The 14,605-nt window shown below is 48.6% G+C and overlaps 1 protein-coding gene across 3 annotated transcripts in view; it reads right to left on the reverse strand.

Moving 5' to 3' along the window:
• Positions 1–14,605, reverse strand: part of C5AR1 (complement C5a receptor 1) — a 34,437-nt gene that overhangs the window by 19,198 nt on the left and 634 nt on the right. Inside the window, exon 2 of one of the 3 annotated variants that reach the window (XM_037991887.2) lies at positions 579–809. In XM_037991887.2, coding sequence (XP_037847815.2) covers positions 579–749 — 171 coding nt within the window. In that variant the 5' untranslated portion in view covers positions 750–809. Of the gene's footprint in view, positions 1–578; positions 3,236–14,605 lie in introns of those variants that run through there. The other 2 variants (XM_007997348.3, XM_073016254.1) reach the window with 2 other exon arrangements.

Below are 14,605 nucleotides of genomic sequence, written 5' to 3' on the forward strand. Positions count from 1 at the left end.
TTTTTGGCTGGGTGCGGTCCTTATGCCTGTAATCCCAGCACTTTGGGAGGCCGAGGCAAGCAGATCACAAGTTCAAGAGATTGAGACCATCCTGGCTAACATGGTGAAATCCCGTCTCTACTAAAAATACAAAAATTAGCTGAGCGTGGTGACAGGTGCCTGTAGTCCCAACTACTCGGGAGGCTGAGGCAGGAGAATCGCTTGAACCCAGGAGGCAGAGGTTGCGGTGAGCTGAGATCACGCCACTGCACTCCAGCCAGGAGGACAGAGCGAGACTCCGTTTCAAAAAAAAAAAAAAAAAAATATGATTTTCTTTTAATTGCAAAGGAAATGGATGCTCATTGTAAATATGTAAACAATCCAGAAATACACTCCTCCCGACTCCAAAAAAAAGAAAAAAGAAAAGAAAAATACCAATGAAAAGTCCCATTCCTGTCACCCTTCTGAATTCAGCTGGGAATTCACCTAGACTTTTACAAAGGCGGAGTTTGTGTTTGGCGATGGACATGCAGGTGCACGATGTTCGGCAAGTTTTAGTTCTGCTAATTGAAGCCATGTGAGCGGTCTGCCTTACTCACCCAGGATTTCGAAGGTCGATTTGTGGCGATTTGGAGCATTATAGGAATGCCGTGTTGTTCTGGCTCTGACCTCCAGGGGGCGCGGGAGCGGGGCGGCTCCAGAAACCAGGTCACAGGAACTTGACTTTCAGGATTTCGGATTGAAGTTGCCTCCTCAACCGCGTAAATCATGGGTTCTTAATGTTTTTAGGTCCGGGACCGTTGATAAAACTGTCCTTGATAAAACATCCCCTCAGAAAAAAAATTTTTTTTTAACTTTTTATTTTAATGGAATGTCAAATGAAAAAAGTTGCAAGAATAGTAAAAGCAGCCACGCGCGTTGGCTCCCGCCTGTAGTCCCAGCATTTTGAGAGGCCGAGGTGGGAAGATCACTTGAGGTCAGGAGTTCGAGACCAGCTTGACCAACATTGAGAAACCCCGTCTTTAATAAATATACAAAAAATTAGCTGGGAATGGTGGCGGGCGCCTGTAGTCCCAGCTACTCAGGAGACTGAGGCAGGAGAATCGCTTGAACCCAGGAGGAAGAGGTTGCAATGAACCAAGATCATGCCACTGTGCTCCAGCCTGGGTGACAAAGTGAGACTCTGTCTCAAAAAAAAAAAAAAAAGAAAGAAAGAAAGAAAGAAAGAAAAAGAAAGAAATCGGGGCCAGAAGCAACAACTCATGCCTGTAATCCCAGCATTTTGGGAGGCCACCGGAGTCCAGGTGGGAAGATCACCGGAGTCCAGGAGTTCCAGACCTAGGTAACATAGTGAAACCCCCGTCTCTACAAACACAAAAAATTATCCAGGTGTGGTGGAGCACACCTATAGTCCTAGCTACTTAGGAGGCAGAGGCAGGAGGATCACCAGACCCCAGGAGGTCGAGGCTGCAGTGACCTATGATTGTGCCACTGCACTGCAGCCTGGACAATAGAGCAAGACCCTGTCTCAAAAAAAAAAAAAAAAAAGACAGAGGCCGGGCACGGTGGCTCACACCTGTAATCCCAGCACTTTGGGAGGCTAAAGCGGGTGGATCACCTGAAGGTCAGGAGTTCAAGACCAGCCTGGCCAACATGGTGAAACCCCCATCTGTACTAAGAATATAAAAAATTCGCCGGGCATGGTGATGGGCACCTGTAATCCCAGTGACTTGGGAGGCTGAGGCAGCAGAATCACTTGAACTCGGGAGGTGGAGGTTGCAGTGCGCCATTGCTCCCCAGCCTTGAGTGACAAGGGCGAAACTTCGTCATATACACAGAAAAAAAGACAGAAAGAAATTGGCTCATGCAATTGTGGGGGCTGGTAAACCCTGGAAAAATAATACAGGCGTATATATCTATGTCTATTTAAGTTTTTTCTGGAATCATTTGAGAGTACTTTGGAAACATCATGCTCCTTTACCATAAATTCGTCACTATGTATCTCTTATATTGTGGTTATGACAGGATATTCTCTGACATAACCACAATATATTTATCAAAATAAGGAACTATGCCAGATACCACACTATCCTCAGCCTTCACTGAAAGTTCGTCAGTTGTTCCAATAACAGTGTTTTTTTTTTTTTTGAGACAGAGTCTTAATTTGTCGCCCAGGCTGGGGTCCAGTGCCATAATCTCGGCTCACTACAACCTCTGCCACTCAAGTTCAAGAGTTTCTCCTGACTCAGTCTCCCAAGTAGCTGGGATTATAGGTGCCCACCACCACACCCAGCTACGTTTTGTATTTTTAGTAGAGATGGGGATTTGCCATGTCGGCCAGGCTGGTCTCGAACTCCTGACCTCAGGTGATCCTCCTGCCTCAGCCTCCCAAAGTGCTAGGATTACAGGTGTGAGCCACCATGCTGGGCCCCAGTAATGTACTTTATCACTTTGTTTTTCTGGATAATGTTTTGGTTTTGGTTTTATTATTTTTTGTAGAGTCGGGGGTCTATGCTGCCCAGGCTTGTCTTGAGCTCCTGGGCTCAAGTAATCCTCTCACCTCAGCCTCTCAAAGTGCTGGGATTGCAGGCAAGAGCCACTGCACCTGGTGTCAATAATGTTTTTGTAAATAAATTTTAAAACACTTTGTTCTGTTTTAACAGCGTAAGAAATCCTTTAGCTGGGTGTGGTGGATCACGCCTGTAATCCCAGCACTTTGGGAGGCCAAGGAGGGAGGATTGCTTGAGGCCAGGAGTTCAAGACCAGCCTGGGCAACATGAAGAAACCCCATCTCTACAAAAAATACAAAAATTAGCCAGGTGTAGTGGTGCACACCTGTGGTCCCGGCTACTCTGGAGGCTGAGGTGGGTGGATCACCTGAGCCTGGGAGATTGAGGCTGCAGTGAGCTATGATCACACCACTGTCTATGATCACCCAGCCTGGGTGACAGAGAGAGACCCGGTCTCAAAAAAGAAAAGAAGAAGGCCGGACATGGTGGCTCATGCCTGTAATCCCAGCACTTTGGGAGGCCGAGGCAGGCAGACCACGAGGTCAGCACTTCGAGACCAACCTGGCCAACATGGTGAAACACCATCTCAGCGGGATGGGATAGCATTAGGAGATATACCTAATGTACACAATGAGTTAATGGGGGCAGCACACCAACGTGGCACATGTATACATATGTAACAAACCTGCACGTTGTGCACATGTACCCTAGAACTGAAAGTATAATAAAAAAGAAAAAAAATGAATTTAGCAAGGTTTTGAATTTAAAAAAAAAAAAAAGAAAGAAAGAAAGAAACCCCATCTCTACTAAAAATACAAATAAGCCAGGAGTGGTGGCAGGTGCCTGTAATCCCAGCTACTTGGGAGGCTGAGGCAGGAAAATCTTGTGAACCCGGGAGGCGGGGGTTGCAGTGAGCCGAGACCACGCCATTGCACTCCAGCTTGGGCGATAGAGTGAGACTCCGTCTCAAAAAAAAAAAAAAAAAAATGAAGAAGAAATCTGTTGTTAGTTTCAAATTTGCTTACTCAATCACCTCCCTAATGGTGAAATTTTAGGTGGTTTCCAATATTTTGGGTTATAACATAGTGAGCACCTTTGTACATATATTCTCATATGCATGTACAAGTATTTATAGATGACTCTCTAGAAATGAGATTGTAGGACAGAGTGTGTATGCACCGTTTTTTATGTTGGCAACTTTTTTTTTTTTTTTTTTTTGAGACAGAGTGTCACTCTTGTTGCCCAGGCTGGAGTGCAATGGCGCAATCTCAGCTCGGCGCAATCTCAGCTCGGCGCAATCTCAGCTCACAGCAACCTCCACCTCCTGGGTTCAAGCTATTCTCCTGCCTCAGCCTCCCCAGTAGCTAGGATTACAGGCATGCGCCACCACGCCAGTTTAATTTTGTATTTTTAGTAGAGACGGGGTTTCTCCATGTTGGTCAGGTCAGGCTGGTCTCAAACTCCCAGCCTCAGATGACCCACCCACTTCGGCCTCCCAAAGCGCTGGGATTACAGGCTTTTGTGCCGGTGTCTCTTCATCCTCTTCAAGATCCAGACCAGCAATGCCCATTACGGCAGTCACCAGCCACATCTGACCAGTGAGTGCTTGAAATACAGTGAGTCCATATTAACATGGGCCGTGAAAATGACACACACACTGGATTTCACAGACTTAGTACCAAAAAAATAGATTGTAAAAGATGTCGATAAGGCCAAGAATGGCTGCTCATGTCTGTAATCCCAGCACTTTGGGAGGCTGAGGTGGGCAGATCACCTGAGGTCAGGAGTTCCAGACCAGCCTGGCCAACATGGTGAAACCCGTCTCTACTAAAAATACAAAAATTAGTCGGGCATGGTGGCGGGCATCTGTAATCCCAGCTGCTTGGGAGGCTGAGCCACGAGAATTGCTTGAACCCAGGAGGCGAAGGTTGTGGTGAGCCAAGATCGCACCATTTCATTCCAACATGGGCAACAGAGCAAGATTCCAACTCGGAAAAAAAAGAAAAAATTCAAGAACACACAAAACGAGACTTCAATGTTATAAGCCAGGAAAAAAATAATTTTTGAGGGGTAAAAACTGGAAGGGGGGCTCTGGATGCTAGGAAAAGTCTTTTTCTTGATCGGAGTGTTGGTTACACAGGGATATTCAGCTGTAAACATTCTTTAAGCTTATTATTGGTGAACTCTTCTGCTGTATTTTTACATATCAATAGAAGTCCTTTTTTTAAGCCGGGTGCAGTGGCTCACGCCTGTAATTCCAGCACTTTGGGAGGCCTAGGCGGGTGGATCACCTGAGGCCAGGAGTTCGAGACTAGCCTGGCCAACATGGTGAAACCCCATCTCTACTAAAAATACAAAAATTAACCGGGTGTGGTGGTGGCGCATGCGCCTGTAATCCCAGCTACTCAGAAGGCTGAGGCAGGAGGATTGGTAGAATCTGGGTGGCGGAGGCTGCAGTGAGCCAAGATCGTGCCAATGCACTCCACTCTGGATAACAGAGTGAGACTCCATCAAAAAAAAAAAAAAAAAAGAAAGAAAAAAAAGAAAAGAGACCAGGCACGGTGGCTGACGCCTGTAATCCCAGCACTTTGGGAGGCCGAGGCGGGAGGAACACCTGAGGCTGGGAGTTCACAACCAGCCTGACCACCATGGAGAAACCCTGTCTTTACTAAATATACAAAATTAGTTGGGCCTGGTGGCATGTGCCTGTAATCCCAGGTACTCGGGAGGCTGAGGCAGGATAATCGCTTGAACCCAGAAGGCGGAGGTTGCAGTGAGCTGAGATCGCACCACTGCACTCCAGCCTGGGCAACAAGAGCGAAACTTTGTATCCAAAAAAAAAAAAAAAGGAAAGGAAACAGAAAAGACAAGACGAAAAGGAAGGAAGGAGGGAGGGAGGGAGGGAAGGAAGGAAGGAAGGAAGGAAGGAAGGAAGGAAGGAAGGAAGGAAGGAAGGAAGGAAGGAGAAAGAAATAGAAAGAGAGAGACAGAGAGAGGGAGGGAGGGAAGAAAGAAGGAAGGAAGGAGAAAGAAATAGAGACAGAGGGAGGGAGGGAAGAAGGAAGGAAGGAAAAAGAAAGAAAGAAGGAAAGAAAGAAAGAAGGAAAGAGAAAGAAAAGAAAGAAAGAAAGAAAAAAGAGAAAGAGAGAGAGAAAGGAAGGAAGGAAGGAAGGAAGGAAGGAAGGAAGGAAGGAAGGAAGGAAGGAAGGAGAAAAAGAAAGAAAAAAAGAAAAAAGGAAGGAAGGAAGGAAAGAAAAGAAAGAGAGAGAAAGAAAATAATCATGGCCGAAGGGCACATGGAGCATGTTATTTTGCATATCCAAACCCATCACACCAGGCAATGCCAACCCCCATCAGGAGGGATGGACTGAGCAGGCAGCTGCAGTTACCACATCCCAAGGAGAAGCAGCTATGCCCAGCCACCAGCCTGCAAGCGGCCACAGGAAGCTCAGAACCAGCCAAACTGGGCTGGTTGACCACCACTCACCACCCTCCCCTCCCCTGGCATGCAGGTTCCTTACCTGTAGCCAGAGTGGCTTTTGAGGCAGGATGTGGTGGGTCCATCATGGGCAATGCTTGTGCCCATGCAGTTATCCGACCCTGGCCTGACCAACTTACCAGAAACTCTAGCACCAGGGGGTTCTGAGTAAGGCCCAGAGGCCGCAATAAGCACCAGTGGAGGGACACAGGCAGGAGGAAGCTAGAGGTGTGCCAAGCTGAGGGCGTCTCAAAGGCGGGCAGAAAACATCAGCACCAGCAATAATAATAAAAATAGGGCTGGGTGGCTGGGCGCGGTGGCTCACGCCTGTAATCCCAGCACTTTGGGAGGCGAGGCGGGCAGATCAGGAGGTCAGGAGTTCTAGACCAGCCTGGCCAACATGTTGAAACCCCATCTCTATCAAAAATACACAAATGACCGGATGCGTTGGCTCACGCTTGTAACCCCAGCACTTTGGGAGGCCGAGGCAGGCAGATCAGGAGGTCAGGAGTTCAAGACCAGCCTGGCCAACATGTTAAAACCCCATCTCTACTGAAAATACAAAAATTAGCCAAGCATGGTGGCGGGCGCCTGTAATCCCAGCTACTCGGGAGGCTGAGGCAGGAGAATCGCTTGAACCTGGGAGGCGGAGGTTGCAGTGAACCAAGATCATGCCACTGCACTCCAGCCTGGGCGACAGAGCAAGACTCTGTCTCAAAAAAAATAAATAAATAAAATACACAAATTAGCCGGGCACGGTGTCACGCGCCTGTAATTCCAGCTACTGGGGAGGCTGAGGCAGGAGAATCACTTGAGCCCAGGAGGTTGCAATGAGCTGAGATCTTGCCATTGCACTCCAGCCTGAGCGAACAAAGCGAAACTCCATCCAAAAATAATAATAATAATTTTTAAATAATAGTAATAATAATAGTGATTGCTTAGGACCAGGGGCTCTTCTAAGCCTTCATAACCACCAAAGCAGGTGGAGATAAGAGATGCAAGCTCACAGAATGCAGAATGGAGGCCAGGCATGGTAGCTCATGCCTGTAATCCCAGCACTTTGGGAGGCTGAGGTGGGAGGATCACTGAGCCCAGGAGTTCGAGAACAGCTGGGCCAACATAGCATGACCCCATCTCTAAAAAAAAAATTGTTTTTAATTAGCCAGGCACAGTAGCACACACCTGTACTCCCAGCTACTCAGGAGGCCGAGGTGGAAGAATCACTTGAACCCACGAGTTATCCAACCGGCTACAGTGAGCTGTGATTGTGCCACTGAACTTCAGCCTGGGCAACAGAGTAAGACCGTGTCTCTAAAACAACTAAAAAAAAAAGATACAGAATGGAAGCTGGTATTATTATTACATTGAAAATTCTAAGGCCGGGCATGGTGGCTCACGTTTTGTAATCCCAGCACTTTGGGAGGCCGAGGCAGGCAGATCACGAGGTCAGGAGATCAAGACCATCCTGGCTAACACGGTGAAACCCTATCTCTACTAAAAATACAAAAAAATTAGCCAGGCGTGGTGGCGGGCACCTGTAGTCCTAGCTACTTGGGAGGCTGAGGCAGGAGAATGGCGTGAACCTGGGAGGCGGAGCTTGCAGTGAGCTGAGATCACTCCACTGCACTCCAGCCTGGGCGACAGAGCGAGACTCCATCTCAAAAAAAAAGAAAAGAAAATTCTAGAAGTCTCTAATTCTAAAGTTGTAAGTGTTTAAGAGTGCGATTCTAGTCGAATGTTGGTTACCTGAGGCTGAGAAGGGAAGGTGTGAGGGAGACATTTTTAAAAAATGGCTTAATGGGTACAAAAATACAGTTAGAACCAGATGCAGGGACTCACACCTATAATCTCAGGACTTTGAAGGCCGAGGTAGGAGGATTGCTTGAGGCCTTGAGTTTGAGACCAGCCTGGCCAATGTGGCAAAACCCTGTCTCGATTAAAAATATCAAAATTGGCCGGGTGCAGTGGCTCACACCTGTAATCCCAGCACTTTGGGAGGCCAAGGCAGGCGGATCACGCGGTCAGGAGATCGAGATCGTCCTGGCTAATACGGTGAAACCCCGTCTCTACTAAAAATACAAAAAAATTAGCTGGGCATGGTGGTGGGATCCCAGCTACTCAGGAGACTGAGGCAGGAGAATGGCGTGAACCCAGGAGGTAGAGCTTGCAGTGAGCCGAGATCGCGGCCCTGCACTCCAGCCTGGGTGACAGAGCGAGACTCCGTCTCAAAAAAAAAAAAAAAAAAAAAAATTAGCCAGATGTGGTGGCACATGCTTGTACTCCCAACACTTTGGGAGGCTGAAGTGGGTGGATCACTTGAGGTCAGGCGTTCGAGACCAGCCTGGCCAACATGGTGAAACTAAAAATACAAAAATTAGCTGGGCATGGTGGCGGGTGCCTGTAATCCCAGCTACTTGGGAGGTTAAGGCAGGAGAATCTCTTGAATCCGGGAGGTGGAGGCTACAATGAGCAGAGATTGCACCACTGCACTGCAGCCTGGGCGACAGAGCGAGACCCTGTCTCAAAAAAAATAAAATAAATAAAATAATACAGATGTTAACCTGAGCTGGGTTGAGGAACAGGGAAAATGGCTCCCAGTGGGGAGTCCCCTTCAGTTACCCAACTTTAAGGCCACAGCCCCCTCACTACCAAAGTGTGTTTCTCTGATCCGCAGCATCAAGCTTCCTGGACATGTTAGAAATGCAAGATCTTGGCGGGGCATGGTGGCTCACGCCTGTAATCCAGCACTTTGGGAGGCCGAGGCAGGTGGACTGCCTGAGGCCAGGAGTTTGAGACCAGCCTGACCAACATGGTGAAACCCTGTCTCTACAAAAAATACAAAAAATCAGCTGGGTGTGGTGGTGGGCACCTGTGATCCCATCTACTCGGGAGGCTGAGAAAGGAGAATTGCTTGAACCCAGGAGGTGAAGGTTGCAGTAAGCTCAGATCACACCCTTGCACTCCAGCCTGGGTGACAGAGTGAGACTCGGTCAAAAAAAAGAAAGAAAGAAAGAGGGAGAGAGAGGAAGGGAGAGAGGAAGGAAGGAAGGAAGGAAGGAAGGGAGAGAGGGAGGGAGGGAAGGAAATGCAAGAGCTGAGGTCCTGCCCCAGCCCCGCTGAATTAGAATCTGCATTTTAACAAGACCCCCAGGTGATTCCTGGTCACCTTTAAGGTATAAGAAGCGCTGAATGAGTACCTCACCCAGAGACACTGGCCGGTTCCCTTCCTGCTCTCACCATGTAGATGGCGCCCCCTTGTGGAGATTTTATTGAGACACGGTTTGGCTCTACCGCCCTGGCTGGAGTGCAGTGGCGCGATTTCAGCTAACTGCAGGCTCGAACATCTGTCCTGGAGCAATCCTCCCACTTCAGCCTACCGAGTAGATGGCACTACAGGCACGTGCCACCATGCCCGGCTAATTTTTTTTTATTATTGGAGAGATGGGGGGTGGTCTCGTTATATTGCCCAAGCTGGTCTTGAACTGCTGGCCTCAGCGATCCTCCTGCCTTGGCCTCCCAAAGCACTGGGATTGCAGTCATAAGCCACTGCATCCAGCCAGCCCTCTTCCTTTATAGCAGGGGGTCTATCTCTCTTGTTGGATTTGATGGTTGGTGCATGAATTTGTAATCAGCTGAAAATCTGAAACCATGGCAGAGACGTTTTCTTGGAAATAAGCAATTTGTATTATTCTCTTTTTTTTTTTTTTCCTTAAGACAGAGTCTCGCTCTGTCACCCAGGCTGGAGTGCAGTGGCACAATCTCAGCTCACTGCAGCCTCTGCCTCCCGGGTTCAAGCGATTCTCCTGCTTCAGCCTCCTGAATAGCTGGGTTTACAGGCATGTGCCACCATGCCCGGCTAATTTTTGTATTTTTAGTAGAGATGGGGTTTCGCCATGTTGCCCAGGGTGGTCTAGAACTCCTGACCTCAAGTGACCCGCCTGCCTTAGCCTCCCAAAGTGCTAAGATTACAGTCATGAGCCATTGCACCTGGCAATTTTCTCCATTTTAATATGCCCTCCAAGAAGTTAGGTCTTGTGGGGAAAAAGTTACATATGAAAATACATCATCATCTACAGAAGACTGGCAGATTTGCTTGGGTTCCACAAAAGCAGATTCTGAGACAATGACTTGGGTGATGGCAATTTATTTGGGAGGTGATCCCAGGAAGCAGGAGTGAGTTAGAGAGAACCAAGTCAGAAACAAGGCCTGGCGTGGTGGCTCACACCTGTAATCCTAGCACTTTGGGGAGGCCAAGGCAGGCAGATCACCTGAGGCCAGGAGCTTGAGAACAGCCTGACCAACATGGTCTCAAAAAAAAAAAAAAAGAAAGAAAGAAATGAGAGAAAAGCCAATAAGCGCCTGCTGCTCAATGGGTCACAGCTGGGGGTCCTCTGAGAAACCAAGCAGAAAACATCTCAGAATCTTCCCACTGAAGGATGAGGAGCGGGCCAGCGTGGTGGCTCAAGCCTGTGATCCCAGCACTTTGGGAGGCCAAGATGGGAGGAATGCCTGAGGCCAAGATGAGTCTGGGCAACATAGTGAGACCCCATCTCTCAAAAAAAAATTTTTTTTTTGTTTTTAATTAGCCAGACACGGGGCTCGTGCCTGTAGTTCCAGCTATTCGGGAGGTTGAGGAGGAAGGATCGTGGGCCGGGCGCAATGGCTCACACCTGTAATCCCAGCACTTTGGGAAGCCAAGGCAGGCAGATCCCTTGAGGTCAGGAGTTCAAGACTAGCCTGGCCAACACCGTGAAACCTGGTCTCTACTACTAATACAAAGAAATGAGCTGAGCCTCGTGGCACACACCTGTAATCCCAGCTACTCAGAAGGTTCAGGAAGGGGATTGCTTGAACCTGGGAGACGGAGGCTGCAGTGAGCCAAGATCTCACCACTGCACTCTAAAAAAAATTAAAATAAAAATAAAAGAGGCCAGGGCGGTGGCTCACGCCTGTAATCCCAACACTTTGGGAGGCCGAGGCAGGAGGATCACAAGGTCAGGAAATCAAGACCATCCTGGCCAACATGGTGAAACCCCGTCTTTACTAAAAATACAAAAATTAGCTGGGCATGGTGGTGCATGCCTGTAGTCCCAGCTACTCGAGAAGCTGAGGCAAGAAAATCGCTTGAACCCGGGAGTTGGAGGTTGCCGTGAGCCAAGATCACGCCACTGCACACCAGCCTGGTGACAGAGCGAGACTCCGTCTCAAAAAAAAAAAAAAAGGAGGAGGATCTCTTGAGCTCAGGAGATTGAGGCTTCAGGGAGCTATGATCACACCACTGCACTACAGGCTGGGTTACAGAGTGAGACCATGTCTCTAAAAAATAAAAAATAGAATTCAAATTTTTTTTAAATGTAGACTGGCCAATTGGACTTCATCAAAATGAAAAGCTTTTGCCTTTCTTTTTTTTTTTTTGAGATGAAGTTTCGCTCTTGTTGCCTAGGCTGGAGGGCAGTGGCACAAGCTGGGCTCACTGTAACTTCCGCCTCCCAGGTTCAAGCGATTCTCCTGCCTCAGCCTCCCGAGTAGCTGGGATTCAGCCCTGAGCCACCATGCCCGGCTAATTTTTTGTATTTTTAGTAGAGATGGGTTTTCACCATGGTGGCCAGGCTGATCGCAAACTCCTGACCTCAGGTGATCCACCTGCCCCGGCCTCCCAAAGTGCTGGGATTACAGGTGTGAGCCACCGCATCCGGCCAGCTTTTGCCATTATTATAAAGGCAATTTAAAAATAAGGAAAATAAAAAAGAAGGAGGAGGTGGCTGGGGCGTTGATGCAGCAAACTCGCCCGGCCTTCAGGGCAGAGCTGCCCAGGGGCATTACAAAGGAAGACATTACACATCCCCACACTTTCAGGGTACACCTGGGGTCCAAGTAGGTTCCATGGTGCCAGAGAAAACAGAAAGGAGAGGGCCAGGCGCGGTGGCTCATACCTGTAATCCCAGCACTTTGGGAGACCAAGGCGGGCAGATCACTTGAGGACAGCAGTTCGAGACCACCCTGGGCAACATGGTGAAAACCCGTCTCTACTAAAAATACAAAAATTAGCCGGGCGTGGTGGCACGAGGCTGTAGTCCCAGCTACTCAGGAGACTGAGACAGAAGAATTGCTTGAACCCAGGAGCCAGAGGTTGCAGTGAGCCGAGATTGCACCACTGTACTCCAGACTGAGTGACAGAGCTAGACCCTGTCTCAAGAAAAAAAAAGAGAAAAGAAATTGGTTTCTCTACCTCTAAATTAATGCTCAAAAAAAAAAAACCCTCAAAATTATCAGTTTTGTTTCTTGGATTTTTCTGTGAGTTTGTTTGGTTGCTGGTGGTGGTGGTGGTGGTAGAGACAAGATTTCACCATGCTGCCCAGGCTGGTCTTAAACTCCTGGGCTCAAGCAATCTGCCCGCCTTGGCCTTCCTAAGTGTTGGGATTACAGGCGTGAGCCACCACGCCTGGCCATAAACTATCATAGTTTTAAGAAGCAGTGAATTGTTACCTTTTCTGAAGCACATAATTGCCAGCACACCCAGGAGGCCCAAATATCTCAGTTGGGCTTGAAAGAAACTATCCCCAATGAAGTAGAGCTAATAAGGCATGTAAACTATGCATAACAAATATCCTCAGAGAAATTACGGAGGATAATGGCAAGTTGAAGCAAGAAGAGGAGGTTATGAAGCAGAACCTAACTGGAGATGAGGGATATGAAAAACTCAATTATTGAAATAATTATGTGTTGGATGGTGTATCAGATGGCAGAATAGACAGAGCTTTAAAAATGAATAAATTAGGCCAGGTTTGGTGGCTCATGCCTGTAATTCCAGCACTTTAGGAGGCTGAGACAGGAGGATCGCTTGAGCCCAGGAGCTCAAAATTAGCCTAGGCAACATGGTGAAAGCCCATCTCTATAAAAAATCAAAAAATTAGCTGGATGTGGTGGTGCACATCACACAGTAGTTGGTACCTGTAGTACCTGTAGTACCAACTACTGGGGAGGCTGAGGTGGGATGATTGTTTGAGCCCAGGAGGTCGAGGCTGCAGTGAGCTATGTTCACATCACTGCACTTCAGCCCGAGTGACAGAGTGAGACCTTGTCTCAAAAAAAAAAAAAAAAAAAAGTAGAGTGGACAAGATGAAAATACTATTCCAGAAGCATCTGTAAGGGACAGAGAGAGGGAAGCTAAGGAAAAAGTTAAGATACGTAACTTTTAAGTAGGCGAGGCATAGTGGCTCACGCCTGTAATCCCAGTGCTCTGGGAGGCCGAGACGGGTGGATCACCTGAGGTCAGGAGTTTGAGACCAGCCTGGCCAACATCGTGAAACCCCGTCTCTACTAAAACTACAAAAAATTAGCCAGGCATTGTGGCGGGCGCCTGTAATCCCAGCTACTCGGGAGGCTGAGGCACAAGAATCACTTGAGTCTGGGAGGCAGATGTTGCAGTGAGCCGAGATCACGCGACTGCACTCCAGCCTGGGCGTCAGAGCAAGACTCTGTCTCATAAGAGAATAATGATAATTCTCTGGATTACTAGTCAGAGACTCTTGTTCTCTTCCCTTACTTTTTCCCAAACAGGGTCTCTCTGTGCTGAGATGCCTGGAGTTAGGGGAGGAGTGACACAAGCTCCTCCGTGGCCGTCACCTCTAGGACTGCACCGGGTCAGACCTGAAGCCAGCACAGCACTGGGTCTCACCCAAGGCCCGCTGTACCCACGGCTTGGCAACCGCCTATGTTCACTCCAGGCTCTCTTCAAGGCAGCGGACTCCCCTCTGGTCCAGGGCAGGTCCAGAAATGCTGTCCAAGAGCCACGGCCTGCAATTGGGGACCTCAAGAGTGTACTTGGGGCTCTACCCCACTGCGGCCAGGCTGACAGCTAAGCTGCGAGACGGAATCACGTTTACCTTTTTTTTGAGAGAGTCTCGCTCTGTCACCCAGGCTGGAGTGCAGTGGCGTGATCTCAGCTCACTGCAAGTTCCACCTCCCAGGTTCACACCATTCTCCTGCCTCAGCCTCCCAAGTAGCTGGGACTACAGGCGCCCACCACCATGTCCAGCTAATTTTTTGTATTTTTAGTAGAGATGGGGTTTCACCGTGTTAGCCAGGATGCTCTCGATCTCCTGACCTCATGATCCACCCACCTCGGCCTCTCAAAGCGCTGGGATTACAGGCGTGAGCCACCGCACAGCCTTTTTTTTGTTGTTTTTTTGTTTGTTTGTTTGTTTTTGAGACGTTGTCTCGCTCTGCTGCCCTGGCTGGAGAGCAGTGGCACAATCTTGGCTCACTGCAACCTCCACCTCCCAGATTCAAGCGATTCTCCTGCCTCAGCCTCCCAAGTAGCTGGGATTACAGGCACCCGCCACCACACCTGGCTAATTTTTATATTTTTAGTAGAGACAGGGTTTTGCCATTTTGGCCAGGCTGGTCTTGAACTCCTGACCTCAGATGATCCACCCGCCTCAGCCTCCCAAAGTGCTGGGATTACAGTCGTGAGCCACCGCACCCAGCCTTCCCTTTTCTTTTCTTTTTCTTTTTTTTTTTTGAGACAGAGTCTTACTCTGTCATCCAGGCTGGAGTGCAATGGCGTGAACTGGACTCACTGCAGCCTCTGCCTCCCAGGTTCAAGCGATTCTCCTGCCTCAGCCTCCTGAGTAGC

Source organism: Chlorocebus sabaeus, chromosome 6 (genome assembly GCF_047675955.1).
Source record: "Chlorocebus sabaeus isolate Y175 chromosome 6, mChlSab1.0.hap1, whole genome shotgun sequence".
In the NCBI taxonomy this organism is placed as follows: Eukaryota; Metazoa; Chordata; class Mammalia; order Primates; family Cercopithecidae; genus Chlorocebus; species Chlorocebus sabaeus.